The sequence below is a fragment of the Plecotus auritus genome, assembly GCF_963455305.1.
Source record: "Plecotus auritus genome assembly, chromosome: 3".
NCBI classification, from domain to species: Eukaryota; Metazoa; Chordata; class Mammalia; order Chiroptera; family Vespertilionidae; genus Plecotus; species Plecotus auritus.
Window position 1 is genome coordinate 224,560,603 of NC_137772.1, and position 23,243 is coordinate 224,583,845.

Sequence of the window (23,243 nt, forward strand, 5' to 3'; positions counted from 1 at the left end):
ATGGGAGTGCGTGCTGTGCGGGTGTGGATAATGGGAGTGCGTGCTGTGCGGGTGTGGATAATGGGAGTGCGTGCTGTGCGGGTGTGGATAATGGAAGTGTGCGCTGTGCGGGTGTGGATAATGGGAGTGTGTGCTGTGCGGGGTGGATAATGGGAGTGTGTGCTGTGCGGGTGTGGATAATGGGAGTGTGTGCGCTGTGCGGGGTGGATAATGGGAGTGTGCGCTGTGCGGGGTGGATAATGGGAGTGTGTGCTGTGCGGGTGTGGATAATGGGAGTGTGTGCGCTGTGCGGGGTGGATAATGGGAGTGCGCGCTGTGCGGGGTGGATAATGGGAGTGTGTGCTGTGCGGGGTGGGTAATGGGAGAGTGTGCTGTGTGGGTGTGGATAATGGAAGTGTGCGCTGTGCGGGTGTGGATAATGGGTGTGTGTGCTGTGCGGGTGTGGATAATGGGAGTGCGTGCTGTGCGGGTGTGGATAATGGGAGTGTGCGCTGTGCGGGGTGGATAATGGGAGTGTGCGCTGTGCGGGTGTGGATAATGGGAGTGTGTGGTGTGCGGGGTGGATAATGGGAGTGCGCGCTGTGCGGGGTGGATAATGGGAGTGTGCGCTGTGCGGGTGTGGATAATGGGAGTGTGTGCTGTGCGGGTGTGGATAATGGGAGTGTGTGTGCTGTGCGGGTGTGGATAATGGGAGTGTGTGTGCTGTGCGGGTGTGGATAATGGGAGTGTGTGCTGTGCGGGTGTGGATAATGGGAGTGCGTGCTGTGCGGGTGTGGATAATGGGAGTGCGTGCTGTGCGGGTGTGGATAATGGGAGTGTGCGCTGTGCGGGGTGGATAATGGGAGTGTGCGCTGTGCGGGTGTGGATAATGGGAGTGTGTGGTGTGCGGGGTGGATAATGGGAGTGCGCGCTGTGCGGGGTGGATAATGGGAGTGTGCGCTGTGCGGGTGTGGATAATGGGAGTGTGTGCTGTGCGGGTGTGGATAATGGGAGTGTGTGTGCTGTGCGGGTGTGGATAATGGGAGTGTGTGTGCTGTGCGGGTGTGGATAATGGGAGTGTGTGCTGTGCGGGTGTGGATAATGGGAGTGTGTGCGCTGTGCGGGGTGGATAATGGGAGTGTGCGCTGTGCGGGGTGGATAATGGGAGTGTGTGCTGTGCGGGTGTGGATAATGGGAGTGTGTGCGCTGTGCGGGGTGGATAATGGGAGTGCGCGCTGTGCGGGGTGGATAATGGGAGTGTGTGCTGTGCGGGGTGGGTAATGGGAGAGTGTGCTGTGTGGGTGTGGATAATGGAAGTGTGCGCTGTGCGGGTGTGGATAATGGGTGTGTGTGCTGTGTGGGTGTGGATAATGGGAGTGTGTGCTGTGCGGGTGTGGATAATGGGTGTGTGCGCTGTGCGGGTGTGGATAACGGGAGTGTGCGCTGTGCGGGTGTGGATAACGGGAGTGTGTGCTGTGCGGGTGTGGATAATGCGTGTGTGTGCTGTGCGGGTGTGGATAATGGGAGTGCGTGCTGTGCGGGCGTGGATAATGGGAGTGCGTGCGCTGTGTGGGTGTGGATAACGGGAGTGTGTGCTGTGCGGGTGTGGATAACGGGAGTGTGTGCTGTGCGGGGTGGATAATGGGAGTGTGTGCTGTGCGGGGTGGATAATGGGAGTGTGCGCTGTGCGGGGTGGATAATGGGAGTGCGCGCTGTGCGGGTGTGGATAACGGGAGTGTGTGCTGTGCGGGGTGGATAATGGGAGTGTGTGCTGTGCGGGTGTGTATAATGGGAGTGTGTGCTGTGCGGGGTGGATAATGGGAGTGTGCGCTGTGCGGGGTGGATAATGGGAGTGCGCGCTGTGCGGGTGTGGATAACGGGAGTGTGTGCGCTGTGTGGGTGTGGATAACGGGAGTGTGTGCTGTGCGGGGTGGATAATGGGAGTGTGCGCTGTGCGGGGTGGATAATGGGAGTGTGTGCTGTGCGGGGTGGATTATGGGAGTGTGCGCTGTGCGGGTGTGGATAACTGGAGTGTGTGCTGTGCGGGTGTGGGTAATGGGAGTGTGCGCTGTGCGGGTGTGGATAATGGGAGTGTGTGTGCTGTGCGGGTGTGGATAATGGGAGTGTGTGTGCTGTGCGGGTGTGGATAATGGGAGTGTGTGCTGTGCGGGTGTGTATAATGGGAGTGTGTGCTGTGCGGGGTGGATAATGGGAGTGTGCGCTGTGCGGGGTGGATAATGGGAGTGCGCGCTGTGCGGGTGTGGATAATGGGAGTGTGTGCGCTGTGTGGGTGTGGATAACGGGAGTGTGTGCTGTGCGGGGTGGATAATGGGAGTGTGTGCTGTGCGGGGTGAATAATGGGAGTGTGCGCTGTGCGGGGTGGATAATGGGAGTGTGCGCTGTGCGGGTGTGGATAATGGGAGTGTGTGGTGTGCGGGGTGGATAATGGGAGTGCGCGCTGTGCGGGGTGGATAATGGGAGTGTGCGCTGTGCGGGTGTGGATAATGGGAGTGTGTGCTGTGCGGGTGTGGATAATGGGAGTGTGTGCTGTGCGGGGTGGATAATGGGAGTGTGTGTGCTGTGCGGGGTGGATAATGGGAGTGTGCGCTGTGCGGGGTGGATAATGGGAGTGTGTGCTGTGCGGGGTGGGTAATGGGAGTGTGTGCTGTGCGGGGTGGGTAATGGGAGTGTGCGCTGTGCGGGGTGGGTAATGGGAGTGTGTGCTGTGCGGGGTGGGTAATGGGAGTGTGTGCTGTGCGGGGTGAATAATGGGAGTGTGCGCTGTGCGGGGTGAATAATGGGAGTGTGCGCTGTGCGGGGTGGATAATGGGAGTGTGCGCTGTGCGGGGTGGATAATGGGAGTGTGCGCTGTGCGGGGTGGATAATGGGAGTGTGCGCTGTGCGGGGTGGATAATGGGAGTGTGCGCTGTGCGGGGTGGATAATGGGAGTGTGCGCTGTGCGGGGTGGATAATGGGAGTGTGTGCTGTGCGGGGTGGATAATGGGAGTGTGTGCTGTGCGGGGTGGATAATGGGAGTGTTTGCTGTGCGGGGTGGGTAATGGGAGTGTGTGCTGTGCGGGGTGGGTAATGGGAGTGTGTGCTGTGCGGGGTGGGTAATGGGAGTGTGTGCTGTGCGGGGTGAATAATGGGAGTGTGTGCTGTGCGGGTGTGGATAATGGGAGTGTGTGCGCTGTGTGGGTGTGGATAACGGGAGTGTGTGCTGTGCGGGGTGGATAATGGGTGTGTGTGCTGTGCGGGGTGGATAATGGGAGTGTGTGCTGTGCGGGGTGGATAATGGGAGTGTGTGCTGTGCGGGGTGGATAATGGGAGTGTGTGCTGTGCGGGGTGGATAATGGGAGTGTGCGCTGTGCGGGGTGGATAATGGGAGTGTGTGCTGTGCGGGGTGGATAATGGGAGTGTGTGCTGTGCGGGGTGGATAATGGGAGTGTGTGCTGTGCGGGGTGGGTAATGGGAGTGTGCGCTGTGCGGGGTGGGTAATGGGAGTGTGCGCTGTGCGGGGTGGGTAATGGGAGTGTGTGCTGTGCGGGGTGGGTAATGGGAGTGTGTGCTGTGCGGGGTGGGTAATGGGAGTGTGTGCTGTGCGGGGTGAATAATGGGAGTGTGTGCTGTGCGGGGTGGATAATGGGAGTGTGCGCTGTGCGGGGTGGATAATGGGAGTGTGTGCTGTGCGGGGTGGATAATGGGAGTGTGTGCTGTGCGGGGTGGGTAATGGGAGTGTGTGCTGTGCGGGGTGGGTAATGGGAGTGTGTGCTGTGCGGGGTGGGTAATGGGAGTGTGTGCTGTGCGGGGTGAATAATGGGAGTGTGTGCTGTGCGGGTGTGGATAATGGGAGTGTGTGCGCTGTGTGGGTGTGGATAACGGGAGTGTGTGCTGTGCGGGGTGGATAATGGGAGTGTGTGCTGTGCGGGGTGGATAATGGGAGTGTGTGCTGTGCGGGGTGGATAATGGGAGTGTGTGCTGTGCGGGGTGGATAATGGGAGTGTGTGCTGTGCGGGGTGGATAATGGGAGTGTGCGCTGTGCGGGGTGGATAATGGGAGTGTGTGCTGTGCGGGGTGGATAATGGGAGTGTGTGCTGTGCGGGGTGGATAATGGGAGTGTGTGCTGTGCGGGGTGGGTAATGGGAGTGTGTGCTGTGCGGGGTGGGTAATGGGAGTGTGCGCTGTGCGGGGTGGGTAATGGGAGTGTGTGCTGTGCGGGGTGGGTAATGGGAGTGTGTGCTGTGCGGGGTGGGTAATGGGAGTGTGTGCTGTGCGGGGTGAATAATGGGAGTGTGTGCTGTGCGGGTGTGGATAATGGGAGTGTGTGCGCTGTGTGGGTGTGGATAACGGGAGTGTGTGCTGTGCGGGGTGGATAATGGGAGTGTGTGCTGTGCGGGGTGAATAATGGGAGTGTGCGCTGTGCGGGGTGGATAATGGGAGTGTGCGCTGTGCGGGTGTGGATAATGGGAGTGTGTGGTGTGCGGGGTGGATAATGGAGTGCGCGCTGTGCGGGGTGGATAATGGGAGTGTGCGCTGTGCGGGTGTGGATAATGGGAGTGTGCACTGTGCGGGGTGGGTAATGGGAGTATGTGCTGTGCGGGGTGGATAATGGGAGTGTGTGCTGTGCGGGGTGAATAATGGGAGTGTGTGCTGTGCGGGGTGGATAATGGGAGTGCGCGCTGTGCGGGTGTGGATAATGGGAGTGCGCGCTGTGCGGGGTGGATAATGGGAGTGCGCGCTGTGCGGGTGTGGATAATGGGAGTGTGCGCTGTGCGCGGTGGATAATGGGAGAGTGCGCTGTGCGGGGTGGATAATGGGAGTGTGCGCTGTGCGGGGTGGGTAATGGGAAACTGCATGGTGTGAAGATGACAGTGGGGCTCCCTCCGTAGGAAGAGGACTCTGCCTAAGCACCCCCAGGATGGAAGGCGATGGTCTCGCAGCTCTGCACACAGACTACAAGGCACAGACAAATGTCAAGTGAAAGACCAAGAACCCAGACTGCATGGAAACATAATACGAGCCCGGCTGGCACAGTTCAGTGGCTGAGCATCCACCTAGGAACCAGGAGGTCACGGTTCGATTCCCGGTCAGGGCACATGCCCGGGTTGCGGGCCCCATCCCCAGTGTGGGGCGTATAGGAGGCAGCTGATCCATGATTCTCTCTCATCATTGATGTTTCTGTCTCTCCCTCCCTCTCCATTCCTCTCTAAAATCAATAAAAATATTTTTAAAAATAATAAATAAAAAGAAAAGGAAACACTAAGCTTTCCAAAGGAAACTCACAAAAAATATTTTTTTAAAAAGAAACATGATACGAAAAAATACAAACACATCACCTGCAAAGGTTTGATGCCATTAAAAGGAACTAAATAAAAATATGATTTCGTTGAAAGAAAAGCTTGAAGACACGTTGATAAAACAATAAAGAGAGATGAGAAGGGGTATTTCAGAACTAAGGAAATTAAAAAACAAAAATAACAGCATTATACGAACTAATAAACGGATTAGAGCAGGGGTGGGCAAACTTTTTGACTCGAGGGCCACAATGGGTTCTTAAACTGGACCGGAGGGCCGGAACAAAAGCATGGATGGAGTGTTTGTGTGAACTAATCTAAATTCAAAGTAAAGGAGCAGAGGGGAGAGCAAGAGAACCGGATAGAACAGCCGGATCCGGCCCGCGGGCCGTAGTTTGCCCACGGCTGGATTAGGGTCAGCAAGAACAAGCGCCGAGGCTGGGATTAGAACCCATGGTGGAGGGATGGCTGCAGAGAACTCCGAGAAGCCCACCGATTAGAGCAGGTCGGGGAGGCGTGGCCATCAGGACAGGCCCAGTGGTCCAGCCCAGGGACAGCGGGGGGGGGGGGGGGGTGGGGGGGGGAGTCGGGGGGCCGCGGACGGAGGGAGCAGGAAGAAGGCAGAGGGGAGGAGAGGGGGGTGCGGGATTCTCTAGGGATGGACCCGGGAGGCTTTCCTGACATGAAGGAACAAGTCCGCACACCAGCACACTCTGTGCCCCAGGACACTCGACGTGCCCCACGCCGGGACGGCTTAGTTTGCTTTTTAATGTCAAGGATCCAGAAAAAGCACTCAGGCATCCAGGGAGGGCGAGTCCCTACAGGGGGATCAGGTGGCCTCTGCGGCTCCTCCAGACGCCCAGGCCCGCAGACGATGGACACGCGTCGTGAGAAACAGAGAGCGTGACGGTGTCGTACCCGTGACAAAGCAGCAGGAGACGGGCTCCAACATGCAACAACGAAGGGGAGGCCCACGAGCCGTCCCTGAGGGAATCACTCCACAAAGAGCTCAGCCGACCGACGGGCAGAATGAACTCTGGAAGGCGCACACCGGCTCGCGTGGCCCTAAGTCCACGTGCGAGTGCAACAGGGGCAGAGCCCCCGGGGAGCTGTGGTGACAGGACGGAGCGTCAACACCAGGGACTCTAAGAACAAAACATAAACTGCGAAAACCATGCGGTGGGTGGGAGGGAGGGCGGCCAGGGTGACCCAGGAAGTGCCGGTCACGCTGGGTTTCCAAGCAGAGAGCCAGCCGCCTTCCAAGACCCGATCGATCGCTTTAGTTCCTAATGACTGTCTTCACCTCTTTTCCTGCCGCGAAGCCCCTCTGGGGACCTCACGACTCCTGAGTGACGACACATGTATCCGCAGTTCAGCAATGTCGTTGGCTTCACTCGAGGACAGCACTGTGAGCAAGGACTGGGGGGGTGTTTGTTTACTTATTTATTTATTTATTTATTTATTTATTTATTTTTATTGATTTCAGAGGAGAAGGGAGAGGGAGAGAGAGAGAAACATCAATGATGAGAGAGAATCATTGATTGGCTGCCTCCTGCGTGCCCCACACCGGGAACCGCGCCTGCAACCTGAACATGTGCCCTGACTGAGATCAGACCGTGGCCTCCTGATTCATAGGTGGACACTCAACCACTGAGCCACGCTGGCCGGGCAAGGACCAGGGGCTTAAACATAGCTCCAGAGCTTACTGGCAGGGTACCTAACCGTGGGCAAGTCATTAAACCTCTGTGTGCCTCAGTTTCCCCAGCTTGAAAGGGATGGTAAGAGTGTCTACCACACGGAGTGGCTGGGAAGGCTGAATGGGAGGGATCCTGTGAGGTGCCTGACAGGCAGGCAGCCCAGAGAAATTTAAATCAAATGGGCCTTCCTCGTAAAGGAAAAAATGTATGGTCCTAACCGGTTTGGCTCAGTGGGTAGAGCGTCGGCCTGCAGACTCAAGGGTCCCAGGTTCGATTCCGGTCAAGGGCATGTACCTTGGTTGCGGGCACATCCCCAGTAGGAGGTGTGCAGGAGGCAGCTGATCGATGTTTCTAACTCTATCCCTCTCCCTTCCTCTCTGTAAAAAAATCAATAAAATGTATTTTTTTAAAAATGTATGGTTCTCTCCTTAGAAAATTGTTTCTATGTATGTATCCACCCACCCACCCACCGACACAGCCATCTTTCTATGCTTGTGAATCGAGACAGGCCTAGAATTATGTTCGCCAAATGTTGCCTTTGATTATTGCTGGGTGGTACATTCTGAATAGTTTATTACTTTCTTCTTTACACTTTTCAGAATTGCTCACATTTGTGATTTGTAATACTCATATGTTTTGAGGAAACCAATAAATTCATTAACAACAACTAAAGTTTCACCAAGTGACCAAGCGTCTATTCAGTGCTCCCTCGTCTGGTACCCGCACCGTCACTGGCTTTTCTTAGTTTTTTCCTCACCGACAATTTCCTGCCGAAGAGTTTGTATCCGGAATGTGTAAGAGCGCTACGTGTGTGAGGAGCGGTTATTGCTTACCCCTTGTTCATGGCACACTGTTCGCCACGCTCATCACTTGTTTAGACGCAGTTTGCTGTAGAAAGCCTTTTCGTTTCAATGTAGTCCAATTAAAAATCTTTTTCTTTATGGTTTTCGGGCTTTACTTCACATTTAAAAGCCTAAATGTCAATCTTAAAATGTTTTCACCCACGATTAACTTTTAAATTTAAATAGTGGATGCCTATAGAATGTATTTGGGTGTGAAGAGTGGAAGTTTACAGCTTTCCCCCCGCAAATGGCTAGAATTATCCCAACAATAATTAGTGAATATTCCACTTCCCATCCCTCCACACCTCAAATCATAAGCTTAATTCACATGTAAAGATTGCTCTATTATCCATCTACTGTTTCAAATCACTCTGACTGTCCACTGGTGAACAGTGCCATACTGTCTTCATTATTCTACCTTCATAAACTTTTCATATGTGGGAGGATACGTCCTCCATTATAACTTTCCAAAAGAAAAGGTTCTAATCGGGAGAGCAGGCATTAATACCGAATCTTCCAAGAACTAGAAAAGACCTCTTCACTTACGCAAGTTTCCTATATTTTATTCAATAAAGCTGTATCATGTTGTTGTTTTCATCCTCAAGCGAGGATATGTTTTTATTGAATGAGAGAGAGAGAGAGAGAGAGAGAGAGAGAGAGAGAGAGAGAGAGAGAGAGACATGGGTCGGTTGCCTCTGGACCGGGGATCGAACCCGCCAGCTTGTGGTGCGCAGAACAGCACTCCCACCAACTGAGCCACCGGGCCGGGGCAGCTGCACCCTGATTTCATTCGTCCTAAATAGTCCTTATAGGATGTGGTGTGTGAGTAACACCAAGCCGGCACCCAGTCCAGGTCTCATGACCATTGCTGTTACCGATGTGTCACCGTTAGTAGGAGGTGGGGAAGTAGAGTTTGGGGGGTGGAGGTAGGAGCAAAACTAATGTCAGAACCGACGTCTCACCTAACGGTGCTCCACGCGGGCCCCCTCTGCCCACCCCGGGAGAACTTCCTCACCTCCTGGCAGAAGGTCCTCCCGATTTCATCCAAGGAGCGGTCTTCCCAGCTGTTTTCGGGCGCTTCGGAACAGCGGAGGAGGAAGCCCCGTGGGGCGGTTTTTGCTTGTTGGTTCTCCCAGGAGACCCCTATTAAAATGAAAGAGCTTCAGGTTACGAATATTGTCAGAGGTACAATTAAATACTAAACGTTTCCTTTTCATCATAACCTGACTGGTAGAAATTGAGACTCGAATACACGAAACCATGATGGACTATGTAATAAATGGTGTTGAAGTAACTGGATGAACATTAAAAAAAATTAATCTCTTTGCTATCTTATCCTCAGATAAACCTTCGATAGCGCCAAATGTACACTGAGTAGAATAATAAAACTGAAATAGAAGAAAATGAAGATGAATATTACATAATACATAACATTTGTGTGAGAAGTCCTTTCTAAGGAACATTTTCAAGCCAGAAATCACTTAAATAATGACTCGGTCCAACAATATATTTATTTTTATTTGGTAAAAAACAGCACACACACATAATAATGAAAGAAAAATGAGTGGGAAAACTATTGTTAATATACATGAAAAATACAGGTTAATTTTCATAATATATGAGTAGCATTTAGAAATCAATAAGATAAATATACTCCATAGAGCAACAGACTAAGATTATAAACAGGTAATCCAACAAATATATATAAAATGGCTCAAACTCATTGGTAATTTAAAAAGTCTAATTAAAAAAGTTTGACCTATGAACCAGGAGGTCGCGGTTCAATTCCTGGTCAGGGCACGTCCCCGGGTTGCGGACTCCATCCCCAGTGTGAGGCGTGCAGGAGGCTACCGATCAATGAGTCTCTCTCTCATCTTTGATTTTTCTATCTCTCTCTCCCTTTCCCATCCTCTCTGAAATCAATAAAAAATACCTTTAAAAAACACACAATTCAACATTTTTCTACTTGTCACGTAGGCAAGGATTAAAGGGAACGATGAGGAAAGAAATGCATGAATGTGCGTTCCAGCCTGTGTATAGAAAAGCAGGTACCGGAACACTCCCAAGTCCCTGCTACAACTCTGTAGTGAAGGAACGAGAGGCTCTCCCCACAAATGCCCATGGGCCGGGCCTCTCCGCACTGCTGGGAGAGAGGAACACTTGGCACAATGTAGATGCTCATCAACAGACGACTGGCTTTGTAAATCATGGCTTATCCAGCAGGAGACACTACACAGCTACCAAAACAAGGTGCTGTCTAAATGAATGGATGGGGAAGGCTTTCTATGAGATATATTGTCTCACGACTGAAAGAAAGGATGACTAGCATCATTTAATCTTCATTTTAACACTTGTCTTTTGTATTTCCCTATGCATCTCCATGCATCCATCCATCCATCCATGCATCCATCATGCATGCATGCATCCATCCATGCATCCATCATGCATGCATCCATCCATCCATCATGCATCCATCCATGCATCTATCCATCCATCCATGCATCCATCACGCATCCATCCATCCATCCATGCATCCATCATGCATCCATCCATCCATCCATGCATCCATCATGCATCCATCCATCCATCCATGCATCCATCATCCATCATCCATCCATTCATGCATCCATCCATGCATCCATCTTCCATCCATCATCCATCCATCCATGCATCCATCATCCATCCATTCATGCATCCATCATTCATCCATCCATGCATCCATCCATCCATGCATCCATCTTCCATCCATCCATCATCCATCCATCTTCCATCCATCCATCATCATCCATCCATCTTCCATCCATCCATCATCATCCATCCATCCATCTTCCATCCATCCATCCATGCATCCATCTTCCATCCATCCATCCATCCAGCTTCCATCCATCCATCCATCATCCATCCATCCATCCATGCATCAGAAACAAAATCTGGGAGGATGAGACACCACACAATATAGTGGTAGGATTCAGGTGGAGGCTAACAGGGACTGCTATTTTGTGCTTACGTGTTTTCTGGCTTTATGTTTTATTTATTTATTTTCTCAACAAGCATGTATTACTTGCATAATAAAAGATGATGAAATAAATCTAAAAGGTGGCTGTTTTCTTTCTCAAAGCTGACTGCAGAGTCACAAATGGTTTCCCAGATTTATTTCCTAAAATGTCTGCAAATAAGCTGCGCTCAGATGAAGCGTACTCCTAACCACCAGCTGCAGCTCCCAACCGCCCGCCTGCAGCTCCCTTCCTGCCTCAAAGCAGACAGACAGGGAGGGAAGGAGCAGCCGCCCCAGCGGCCCGGCTACATAGTAAAACGCAAGCGGGTCCTTCAGGACGGTCTGGGATGCGGGCTCAGCGGCTGAGCGTGGGAAACACGGGCTCTCAGACCACACGTGCACAGTCTCGTGGAAAGCTGGGGAAGCCGGGCCCAGAACCAGGCGCTGACCTGACCGCACACTCGTGGGCACTGTGCCCTGTGCCCCCTGCACTCCCGTGACACTGGTGTGCTCTGAAGGCAGCTCACAGGGACACACAGACATCCTAGGAAACCCACTGGCGCTCCGTAAACCACACAGCAGGCCCCGGAGGCGCAGGACTGGCACGGGCACAAGTGAGGCCTGCCCTCGGGAGCCCATTTTCTGGGCCCTGGGCAGCTACAGCTGCTGCAGCAGGCGGGTTCCAGAGCCCCCTGCACCCCATCCAGCAGCCCCTCCACCAGGCGGGTTACAGAGCCCCCTGCGCCCCATCCAGTGCCCCTCCCCAGGCGGGTTACAGAGCCCCCTGCGCCCCATCCAGTGCCCCTCCCCAGGCGGGTTACAGAGCCCCCTGCGCCCCATCCAGTGCCCCTCCCCAGGCGGGTTACAGAGCCCCCAGTGCCCCATCCAGCAGCCCCTCCCCAGGCGGGTTACAGAGCCCCCTGCGCCCCATCCAACAACTCCTCCCCAGGCGGGTTACAGAGCCCCCTGCGCCCCATCCAACAACTCCTCCCCAGGCGGGTTACAGAGCCCCCTGCGCCCCATCCAGTCCCCCTTCCCAGGCGGGTTACAGAGCCCCCTATACCCCATCCAGTCCCCCTTCCCAGGCGGGTTACAGAGCCCCCTGCGCCCCATCCAGTCCCCCTCCCCAGGCGGGTTACAGAGCCCCCTATACCCCATCCAGTGCCCCTCCCCAGGCGGGTTACAGAGCCCCCTGCGCCCCATCCAGTCCCCCTCCCCAGGCGGGTTACAGAGCCCCCTGCGCCCCATCCAGTCCCCCTTCCCAGGCGGGTTACAGAGCCCCCTATACCCCATCCAGTCCCCCTTCCCAGGCGGGTTACAGAGCCCCCTGTACCCCATCCAGTCCCCCTCCCCAGGTGGGTTACAGAGCCCCCTGTACCCCATCCAGTGCCCCTCCCCAGGTGGGTTACAGAGCCCCCTGTGCCCCATCCAGTGCCCCTCCCCAGGCGGGTTACAGAGCCCCCTGCGCCCCATCCAGTGCCCCTCCCCAGGAGGGTTACAGAGCCCCCTGCGCCCCATCCAGTGCCCCTCCCCAGGAGGGTTACAGAGCCCCCTGCGCCCCATCCAGTGCCCCTCCCCAGGCGGGTTACAGAGCCCCCTGCGCCCCATCCAGTGCCCCTCCCCAGGAGGGTTACAGAGCCCCCTGCGCCCCATCCAGTGCCCCTCCCCAGGCGGGTTACAGAGCCCCCTGCGCCCCATCCAGCAACTCCTCCCCAGGCGGGTTACAGAGCCCCCTGCGCCCCATCCAGTCCCGGTCCCCAGGCGGGTTACAGAGCCCCCTGAGCCCACCCAGCAGCCCCTCCACCCGCAGCTACTCTGGCCTCGCTCTCCAGTGCAGCACAGTCATTCCTGCCGCCTCCCACAGGCCCTAAGTCTCCTGGGAAGGGTTCGTGCTGGTTTGAAATGGGGTAGAGAGGAAACCCGGAGCATAAAGGAAATCTCCCCAATGTCATTTCTTCATGCGCCCAAATAAGCGGTACTTTCGGTAAGGAAGGTGGTATTGGCTTCCTAAGAACTCAAACTGCGCCTTCATTTAGAACACCCGCACAAAGAGGCTGCCTTCCATGGAAGGACGTGAATTTCAATCATGAAAGTCACAGAAGTTTAAAGGGGAAACCAGGCATGAGGAAGATTTGATTGTGAGATGGTCCCTACGGCTGGGTATAGAAGGAAGGCTGGAGAGGCCACGCTGGAGACGATGACCCGGTTAGCAGGCAGCAGCGGGAACTGGGCTGATGCTGCAGGAGCAGGAATATGCAGAAGAATCACTACATACACATCTCACATTTAAGCAGATCAAAGGTGCCTTTCATTATGAGACGTGTCGTTATTTTATGTGTCCCCAATAACGCCTGCTGCTAATTATTGTCAAATGAAAAATGAGGTTTCCATGGTGAATTGAAATTGTATTATAAAGCTTACCTTCTTAAAGAGAAAAAGATAGTAAAAACTAGGGGAAAAATTACCAGCAGGAAACTGAAGGAAAAAGAAACTTAATACGGGCAGCCAGAAAGCTTTGCTTCCAATTATTGTAGGTTGGCTCACATTGCACCAACCCTCCAGCAGAAAACAATTATAAACTCTGGCCAAAACATACACAAAGAACGATCTGAAGGCACTGGAGAGCAGCTGACATAACTGGAGCTGCACTTGGAAATACGCAGTAACGCTCACTGATCTCTTCTTGTTGGCCTTTGGCCCCAGAGCAAGCCGCCGCTGGAATCATGCTGAGCGGCTCGAATTTGAAATCAACCCAGGGTCTTGCTGGGTTTTAAAGCAGAAAACAGCGTCAGTGACCAGCACAGCAACGGTAAGTAAGGCGGGAAAGCCCACAAAGCAAGGCCAAGAGGAGGCGCTATGACTGTTCTCGGCCCCATGACAGCCGCACAGAGCAGACCACAAAAGCCCAGCCAGGAGCAGAGTGAAGGGTTCAGGTGTTAGTGAGCGCCCTCGGGAGGCAGAGATTGGAGGCTGAATGCAGCCCAGTAAGCTGGCTGCTGAAAACAAGATTCTTCAGAGGAACTAACAGAAGCCCTCTCCACAACGCGAAATCTACTACATCCAGGACAAATTCCCAAATTCCCAGACATGGGGGGGGGGGGAGGGGATGCGGGGGGAACGCCGAACAGGAAACTATGATCCATATTCAAGAAAAAAGGTAATCAATAAAGACCAAACTTGAGATGATCTAAATGTTGGAATTAGCAGGTTAAAATTTCAAAGCCTTTTACATTTTAAAACCAGTGTTTGAGAATATAAAAGAAAATATACTCATAATGAATGAAAACACAGAAAATCTCAGTGGAAAACTAGAAGCTATGGCAATGTATTGTGTTTTTAGTGTATGTCAAAATATGATGTATGGCAGAACTATAACAAAGAACAGGAGCGAAGAACTGGGAAAACACTGTTGCAAAGTCCTTACACTTTACGTGAATTAGTATAGTATTATTTAAAGGTAGATTCTAATTAACTAAAGATGGATAATGAAATAAAAATGCTCAATTTATTCAAATTTCTTGAAATTATGCAGATTCCACAGGAAAAACATTGGGGGGAGAGGTAGGTGGACAGAGAAGGAAGAAGGGGGCATAATGCACAAAGGCAAAGCTCCCATCTTGGTTAAAAATGTAACTCATGGTACAAAATTACTTTACAATTTTAGCATCTTAATAAGAATATGAATTCAGTAAAAGATAACAAAACAACAAAATGAGATGAAAAATAATATAACAGACCAAAGAAAACTCCATTATAGAAGTAATAAAGCAGACACAGCAAGGAAGAGAATACACCTTGGAGAGAATCAAATGACAGGTATGGAGAAAAGAGCGAAGGTGATCATTGTGAATACAGAGGGAAAAGGCAGAGAATAAAGTGAACTGGGAGAATTTAATCGATACAGAAGATAAGACAATCCAACATAAGGATAATTTGTGTCACTGAAGTTAAAAATCTGAAAAATGGATCAGAACAATTCAAAGGTACATAATATTACTGCAAAAAAAACCCACAACAACACTTGACATAAAGAAATAATTAAATTTACAGATTGAAAATAAACTGTGTTCTGGTACAAAAAGCTCAACACCAAGATTAGCCATACAGTGGCATTTGGGGCAACCGTTACAACCAGCTAGAAAGTTAAGCAGACTTGGTGCCAGAAAACAATGGAGGGGAAAGTGTGACCTGAACATGGCATGCAGCCAATAAACAGATATATTCCTTTTCCTCAGTTCCATTTCAACTCTATTCTTCTGACACACTCAAGTAAAAACAAAAACTTACATGAAATAGCACATATCCGAGCCCATTTTTACAAATGCGTTTCTTTCTATCTGCCCCTCCTTTGCACAGATTTGCACGGAAAGATGCCAGGATTAACGCTGACAGTGGTTATTTTTTCACGGGTAAGACTGGTTTGATCATTTTGTCTTTTTATTTCTCTGCATCTGTGCCTGCCTCACATGACTGTGGTGACTATGAAAAAAAAAAAAAAAAAAAAGGCTAGTGCCCTGTGTGGAACAAATGTTCATTAACAGGGTCAACTATTATGGTTACAAAACTGGCACATGCCCTAATTGGTTTGGCTCAGTGGATAGAGCGTCGATTCCGGTCAAGGGCATGTACCTTGGTTGCGGACACATCCCCAATAGAAAGTGTGCAAGAGGCAGCTGATCGATGTTTCTCTCTCATCGATGTTTCTAGCTCTATCCCTCTCCCTTCCTCTCTGTAAAAAAATCAATAAAATATTAAAAAAAAAAACTGGCATATGAACTTCTTTGTGATGTGACCCCTCCCCGGTCAGGCCAGACCCCACCTCACATCCCACTCGAGCTACCGGCACAGCCTGTGCTTCACCCAAACCTGCCCGCCAAGGGCCTGCGGCTGGAAGGCTCATGCCCCTGGTCCCTGGTCTCCGTCACAACCCCCCTCCCCGTGAACCCTGGTCCTGCAGAGGCGCCTCCTAGCTTGGTCCTCCCTCCTCCCCCTGTGAACACCATGACCTGCTCATTTCTCGGGGCATATACCGTAAACAGTTTGCTTTGGAGCTGAATAGTTTAAATCTCGACTCCACCACAAACTAGCACCGCAAGTCTAAGTTTTCTCACCTGAAAAAGGATCATAAAACCGCCTCACACAGCTACTGAGAGAAAGGAAAGTTTAAATTAAAGTTTATAAAGTGCCTACGCAGAGCACAAAAAATACAGGGTGTCCCCAAATGTATCCACACACTGTGGAATGAACTCCCATGGGTTCAATCTGAAAAGAAAGCAGCACCAATTGAGCTGTCAGCTGTTTAAGGGTGTGTACACTTCTGGGACACCAGTAGTGCTTTTTAGTATTACTTCTTCTTTATGTGACTTATTTTACCTCACCTGCCCTATTTAATATACACACAATATACTTGCCCCATATGAATGCACACACATACACACTTTTTAAACAAGTACTTTTTGTTGATTTCAGAGAGGAACGGAAAGGGAGATAGAAACATCAATGATGAGTGAGAGTCATTGCTCAGCTGCCTCCTGCAGGCCTCACACCAGGGGTCAAGCCTGCAACCCGGGCATGTGCCCTGACTGGGAATGGAACCGTGACCTCCTGATTCATGGGTCGATGCTCAACCACGGAGCCACGCCGGCCGGGCCACACACACACTTCTTGAACACAGAGTGTGTTACTCGGTGTTGCGCCCAGCGAAGGGCCTAGAGCAGGACCTGCACCGTAACTGAATGTAAGGGATGAAAGGGTCCTTGGAAGATGTCCTTGTCTGGTAATTCCCAAGCCAGGGGCCTCTGAAAGCAGAGCCCTGGAGTCCGCCATAAGCTCTCGTGGTTAGAGACCGAGCTGAACTCAGAACTGTCAGGTGAAGCTTGCCAGCGAGGCAGAGCTAAGCAGAAGGTGCCCGGGGGATACCTGCTGTGCGGAGTTAAGTTGAAACCAGACAGCAACAAGCCCTCTTGCGTCAATCACAGGCGGTACACTCTGAGGCAAGACACCACTGGCCTCAGGGGAGCACAGGGCCCTCCAGGGGGCATCTCCGCTGGCATCCTTCAAACACGCGCTCTCAGGGAGGGGCCCGGGCCCTGCCCCTGCAGAGCCAGCCAGCAGGGGACAGCTCTGGGCCTCAGGGAGGGGCCCGGGCCCTGCCCCTGAAGAGCCAGCCAGCAGGGGACAGCTCTGGGCGCTGCTGACATGGCTGGGACAAAGGAAGGAAAACTTGCCCGGCCTGCGTGGCTCAGTGGTTGAGCATCGACCTATGAGCCAGGAGGTCACGGTTCGATTCCCAGTCGGGGCACATGCCTGGGTTGTGGGCTTGATTCCTATTGGGGGGCGTGCAGGAGGCAGCCAATCAATGATTCTCTCTCATCACTGATGTTTCTATCTCTCACCCCCTTTATCTCTGAAATCAATAAAATATGTTTTTAAAAAAAGAAACACTTTTCCTTCTCCAGGTTCTCAGCCTGCATAAGCCTGGCTGTGCATGACCAACATAAATGACTCAACTCTTTGCCCTTTCATAGTGAGACTAGTGACCCGGTGCACAAAATTCATGCACATTAAAAGGGGATTAATTAGAGGAAATATTTTAATATTGCTATTTGCCCTTTCTCTATAATAGAAGTGTCAGAGATGAAGGGAAATTAGTAAACTGTACATGAAAATCTTCCTCCTGTCAGAGTCTGAGGCGCCATGGGAACCGGAGTCAAGTCCCCGCCCACCCACATGTGCCTTGAAATCGCACGAGACCCAGACCCGGCTGGCCCCACCCCCATTGGACTAGATCCAGATTCGGCCGGACCCACCCCCGTCAAGCCCCGCTGGGCGGGGGGTGCGGCTGAGGTCCCCTGGCCTGGCTCCGGGGCGTGGGGTGCAGCCTCGGGTCTCTCATCAAGCCCTACTGGGTGGGGGGCATGGCCTGAGGTCCCCCAGCCTGGTGCTGGGGTGGGGGGCATGGCCTGAGGTCCCCTGTTAAGCCCCACCAGGCAGGGGGTGCAGCCTCAGGTCCCCTGCCCTGGCCCAGTGCCACGCAGCCTCAGGTCCCTGCTGATTGCTCATTAAGGCTCATTAAGGGAACTCGGCCTCCACTGCGGCGCAGCCATCTTGTGTTATGGAATCCCTGCCTCTGCTGTGGGCACAGCCATCTTTGTTACGGCGTGATGGTCAAATCACATATTCCGTCTTTATTAGATAGGATTCTCCTCACCATTAAAGGAATAACATCTTCATTATCAAAAACTTATGAAAATAAGGAAGCAGCAGAAAGAATTGAACAGCACCTGGAGACAGATCACTTAAGGACAATCTGTATTTTGGAATTTCTTTCCAACAATTTGCTGATATTCCACAGACATTTTCCATGTTCCCGTGACCTTCGTGGAGAGCATGGCCCATGGCAGCACCGCACTGTGCGGTGCGCTGTGGCTCACTTACCCTTCCTCTTGTTAGTCATTCATGTTACTCTGATGTTGCATGATCCCAGGACTCCTCTGGGGATAATTTCCATATTCAACACCATTTCCTCAGGGCAGGTCCACAGAATAGGACTTGCATGCCAAGGCTACTGACATCTTAGCCCTATACTTAACAATACATACCTTGCTCTCCCAAATACTTGAGGTGTAAGTTATTATTTATACTGAGGTTCTTCAAAAAGGCATTATAATCCACTGAGGCGTCCTTATTAATGCTGTAGTATTCTGCAAACCTAAAACAGAAATACTCCTTAGTGACCAGCAACTGTGAGACAGACTACAAATGAAGCACGTTTGTTACTAAGGCATCGTCCACACGAGGGGTGGTGTTCATGGTAACGGTGTTTCTAGTGAGAGCTGGAGTTACACGTGCACCCCAGGAAATGTTACCCTTTAATAAAAACAGATACTTCTGAGGAGAGCCCTTCCCTCTGTCTATAGGTGGATGTGCATGGAGTCTAATGGGACAGATGCACGTGGAGGCCAACGGGGCAGGGTTGCCTCAGGATCCGCCCAGGGGGAAGGCTCTGCCTGGGACGCCTATGGGGCCGTCTTTCTGTGGCAGGAGGAGGGGCAGCCAGGATGTGTGCTGCCTAGGAGCCACGCCGGCCTCAGAGCAAAAGTAGGCTCCACTTTCCTGTCATAATTGGGGGGAATGGTCAGGGCCAGAGCTGGGCCAGGAGACAGCTTCTCTGGTTAAAATTGCAGTCATCAGAGAACCCAGAGCTGGGTGCAGGGACAACACAGCCCATCACCTTGACCAAACGTGTCCTTTCACCAGAGAAACTGAAGCCAGCATGACATACTGTTTCAAGCCGTTAATTGCAGCAGGGGTGTGGGGGTTGGGGGGAGTACTTTTCTTGGCACACGCTATGATTTCTACATATAAAGAGAAAATTTTAAGCATAACCAATGTTTCTCCCTGAACTATATGGAGATACGCTGTTTTTTAAGTTAAGATAAATAGGATGTTTGCAATTTTCTTCTAGTTATTCCAGTCTGTCACCTGATACATGGTTTTCTAGATAATTTCTGCATTGTTACATTTATTTAAAAACTAGTGGCCCGGTGCATGAAATTCGTGCACATTAAAAGGGGATTACTTAGAGGAAATAATTTAATATTGCTATTTGCCCTTTTTCTGTAATAGGAGTGTCAGAGATGAAAGAAAATTGGTAAAATATATACGAAAACCTTCCTCTTGTCAGAGTCTGGGGCATACCACAGGACCCAGAGTCAAGTCCCTGCCCACCCACATGCGCCTCAAAACTGCATGAGACCCAGACCCGGCCGGCCCCCGTCCCCATTGGGCTAGATCCAGACCTGGCCAGTCCCACCCTTGTCAAGCCCTACCAGCCAGGGGATGTAGCCTCAGGTCCCCTGGCCCGGCGCCAGGACAGGGGGTGTGGCCTGAGGTCCCCCAGCCCAGACCAGGGCAGGGGCATGCCTTGAGGTCCCCCGTCAAGCCCCGCCAGGTGGGGGACATGGCCTGAGGTCCCCCATCAAGCCCTGCCAGGCGCGGGTGCGCAGCCTCAGGTCCCCCGTCAAGCCCCACTGGCAGGGGGTTGCAGCCTCAGGTCCCCCATCAAGCCCTGCTGGCAGGGGGCACGGCCTGAATTCCCCTGACCCAGCACTGGGGATGCACCTTGAGGTCCCCCGTCAATCCATGCTGGGTGGGGAGCACAGCCTGAGGTCCCCTGTCAAGCCCCGCCAGGCAGGGGGGTGCAGCCTGAGGTCCCCCGGCCTGGTGCCGGGGTGGGGGGCATGGCCTGAAGTCCCCTGTCAAGTCCCACCTGGTGGGGGGCGCAGCCTGAGGTCCCCTAGCCCAGTACCAGGACGGGAAGCACATCTTGAGGTCCCCCATCAAGCCCCACCGGGCGGGGGGCACGGCCTGAGGTCCCCTGTCAAGTCCTGCTGGGCAAAGGGTGCAGTCTGAGGTTCCCCGGCCTGGTGCTGGGGTGGGGGGTGCGGCCTGAGTTCCCCTGACCCAGCACTGGGGGTACACCTTGAGGTCCTCTGTCAAGACCCGCTGGGTGGGGGGCACAACCTGAGGTTCCCTGTCAAGCCCAACCAGGCAGGGGGGCGCAGCCTCAGGTCCCCTGGCCCGATGCTGGGGCGGGGGGTGCAGCCTGAGGTCCCCCATCAAGCCCTGCTGGGCAGGGGTGCGGTCTGAGGTCCCCCGGCCTGGTGTCGGGGTGGGGGGTGCAGCCTGAAGTCCCCTGTCAAGCCCCACCTGGTGGGGGGTGCAGCCTGAGGTCCCCCAGCCTGGCGCTGGGGCAGGGGGAGTAGCTTGAGGTCCCCTAGCCCAGCATCAGGACGGGAAGCGCACCTTGAGGTCCCCCGTCAAGCCCCGCTAGGCGGGTGGCGCAGCCTGAGGTCCCCTGTCCAGACCCATGGGGGGTGGGGGAGGGCGTAGCCTCAGGTCCCTGCTGATTGCTCGTTAAGGCTCCTTATGGGAACTTGGCTTCAGCTGTGGGTGCAGCCATCGTTGTGACGGAGTGATGGTCAATTAGCATATGGCCTCTTTATTAGATAGGAAGGATGACAGTTTTTAAAGGTTTGGTTTACATTATCCCCATATGCGATGGTTTCTATAATTACCTAATCTCATGCTGCTTTCTACAAATTTGGTAATTATCACGTAAAGTATTTATTTTTCTGTTTTCCAAATTTAACAAAGACATCCTGCACTCATCCCAGTGCACACCTTTGTTCCCGCCGCGATGAATCCTGCCTATTGTTCTACTCAGAAACTTCTCCCGAGATCTGACAGCTGCCAGATGCAGCGCTGAAGCCCCTGAGGCTCCCCCTCACCCACAGGGTGTCTCCTGGGAAGAGGCTGTAGCTCGGGAACCCAGGAGGCGGCCCGAACGCTCTCTTTTTCAGAACTCTAGACAGTGTGGGCTGCTCAGCTGCCACAGGGAAGCGGGGCGCTGGTGGAAATCTCCTCACCAGCCTACCATCTGCTGTGAAAACCAGCAACCCTTCAGACTGGTATTTGCTCCTAATGCCCGCTGCACAGACACTGCGCACGGACAGACGGAACCCACGTGAGGCCTCGGCGAGATAACATTCCCCCAGCGAAGCCCGCCCGCCCGCCCGCCTGAGGGCGCAGTAGCTCAGAGGTTTTTTGGGCGGGGTGTTTTACTTTTATTTTATTTTATAAGAATAAAGGCCTGGGAGACAGAATCGCTCCTAAGATGCCACAACTCAGGCCATGTTCCCAGGGACCTGCACTCACACGCCCACAGAGACCCCAGACAGGTCGGTGGCGCAGGAAGGCCGACTGTAAGGGCAAAGGGACAGGTACCAGCTGACCCGCAGCCTCTCTAGGGCCACCAGCTGGACCTGAGCCGGGGGCTCCTCGGCCTGGGCAGCCGACGGGCCCCTGGTGAGGAGGGAAGGAGCGAGGGCGTTTGTGTCTCCAGGCTGCTCACCCAGTATTTCACCTGCATCCCAGCACTGTGGCCTGTGAGGCAGTGGAGGGCAAGGGGTGCAAGATGGGAACGAGCAAAGGAAAGCCCCTGGGTCTCGGGATCGGTGATGAGGTATAAAACCGGGTGAGTGTTTCCGCGCCGCTGGTCCGCATCGCTGCACGGCATCCTGCAGCCTGCAGAGAGCTCCGTACCGAGAGGGGCGCCAATGGCACCACTGCGGTCACAGCATCGCGGGCACGCTTGGCACCGAATCCATGCCTGGTGCCGCAGGCACGCTCTGTACGTCCGTCCGTGGAATCCTCACACCATCCCTGCCAGGCAGGCTCCCCAGCCTCCGTTTCTTTAAGAGGAAACTGAGTCTCAGAGAGCCCCAGAACCTCCCGAGGCCCAACCATGAGGGAGGGCAGAGCACAAACTGGACTACTAGGGTGCCCGACCCCAAGCCCAGGCCACGCCCGCCACCCCAAGCGCTGCCGGCGGAAATGAAACAGAACGCCAGTAGATTAAACGAACAGGGAGGATTCAAAAATGCACTGTGTTTCGTGCTCAAAAACGGAAAAGGCGACGCTAATCCTGAAGCAGCTTCTCGGGGGAAGAGGGTGTGCTTGAGCTTCCGCAGAAAAGCATTAAAGCAATTGAGGAAATGGCTGCTCTGATGGTCCGCGTCTCCATCCTCGCGGAAGGCAATCCATTCGCTTCGCAGCCTTATCACAAACACAGCATTGTTTCTGAGGCTTAAGAAACCTCAAATAAAAACGTGTGGAGCCCTTTATTATTCAGTACTGTGAGATGGGGAAGCAGACAGCGGCATTTTTTATAGATTTACTAGGTTGGAGACGGCAGTGCCAAACGCAAGGTTTATTGTCAAATAAAACAGTTCTGCTTTTTGATTGCCGGCTTTAAAGCGTTGCTTGTGTTCTATAATTGCGTGCACAAAATTATTTAATTTGTTTTGTTTGGATCTTATTCTGGACACTTTCCCAGCCGGGAAGATGTAAAAATTAAAACATCTATTATGGCTTTTATATTCTGAGGTGGGTGATAAAGAGGAAAAAAGGAATTATTCAAAAGACTGAGAGATATCCGTTTTTTAAATGTCTCCTTGCTTTTCAGACCCTGCAGTGCCTGTGACAGCCACACGCCCTCTTGACTTCCCGGCCACAGGAGCGAGGCCTCTGCCCCCAACAGAGTCAACAATGTCTCGTTACTGCTGCGAGGACGCCCTGGCCGGGTAGCTCAGCTGGTTAGAGCATTGTCCCCATACACCAAGGTTTGGGGTTCGATCCCCAGTCAGGGCACATACAAGAATCAAGCAATGAATGCATAAATAAGTGGAACAACAAATGGATGTCTCTCTCTCTCTCTCTCTCTCTCTCTCTCAAATTGATTTTTAAAAAATTAAAAATACTGTGCAAAGAACCACAGGGAGCCATTTCCATAGCCACATCAGTGTTGGGGTGAACCACTGAGGCTTGGCACTCCCGTTGGTGGCCTGGAGGGTGTTGACAGAAGTGGGAAGGG

General features: G+C 52.8%; 1 protein-coding gene across 1 annotated transcript in view; it reads right to left on the reverse strand.

The window, feature by feature from the left end:
• The window catches only part of EFCAB6 (EF-hand calcium binding domain 6), a gene marked incomplete at its 5' end in the record, with an annotated part of 176,794 nt that overhangs the window by 116,005 nt on the left and 37,546 nt on the right, over positions 1 to 23,243 (reverse strand). The window contains 3 exons of the mRNA XM_080660273.1: positions 8,828 to 8,955; positions 18,409 to 18,518; positions 21,527 to 21,673. Of these exons, the coding sequence (XP_080516399.1) occupies positions 8,828 to 8,955; positions 18,409 to 18,518; positions 21,527 to 21,673 (385 nt within the window). The remainder of the gene's footprint in view (positions 1 to 8,827; positions 8,956 to 18,408; positions 18,519 to 21,526; positions 21,674 to 23,243) is intronic.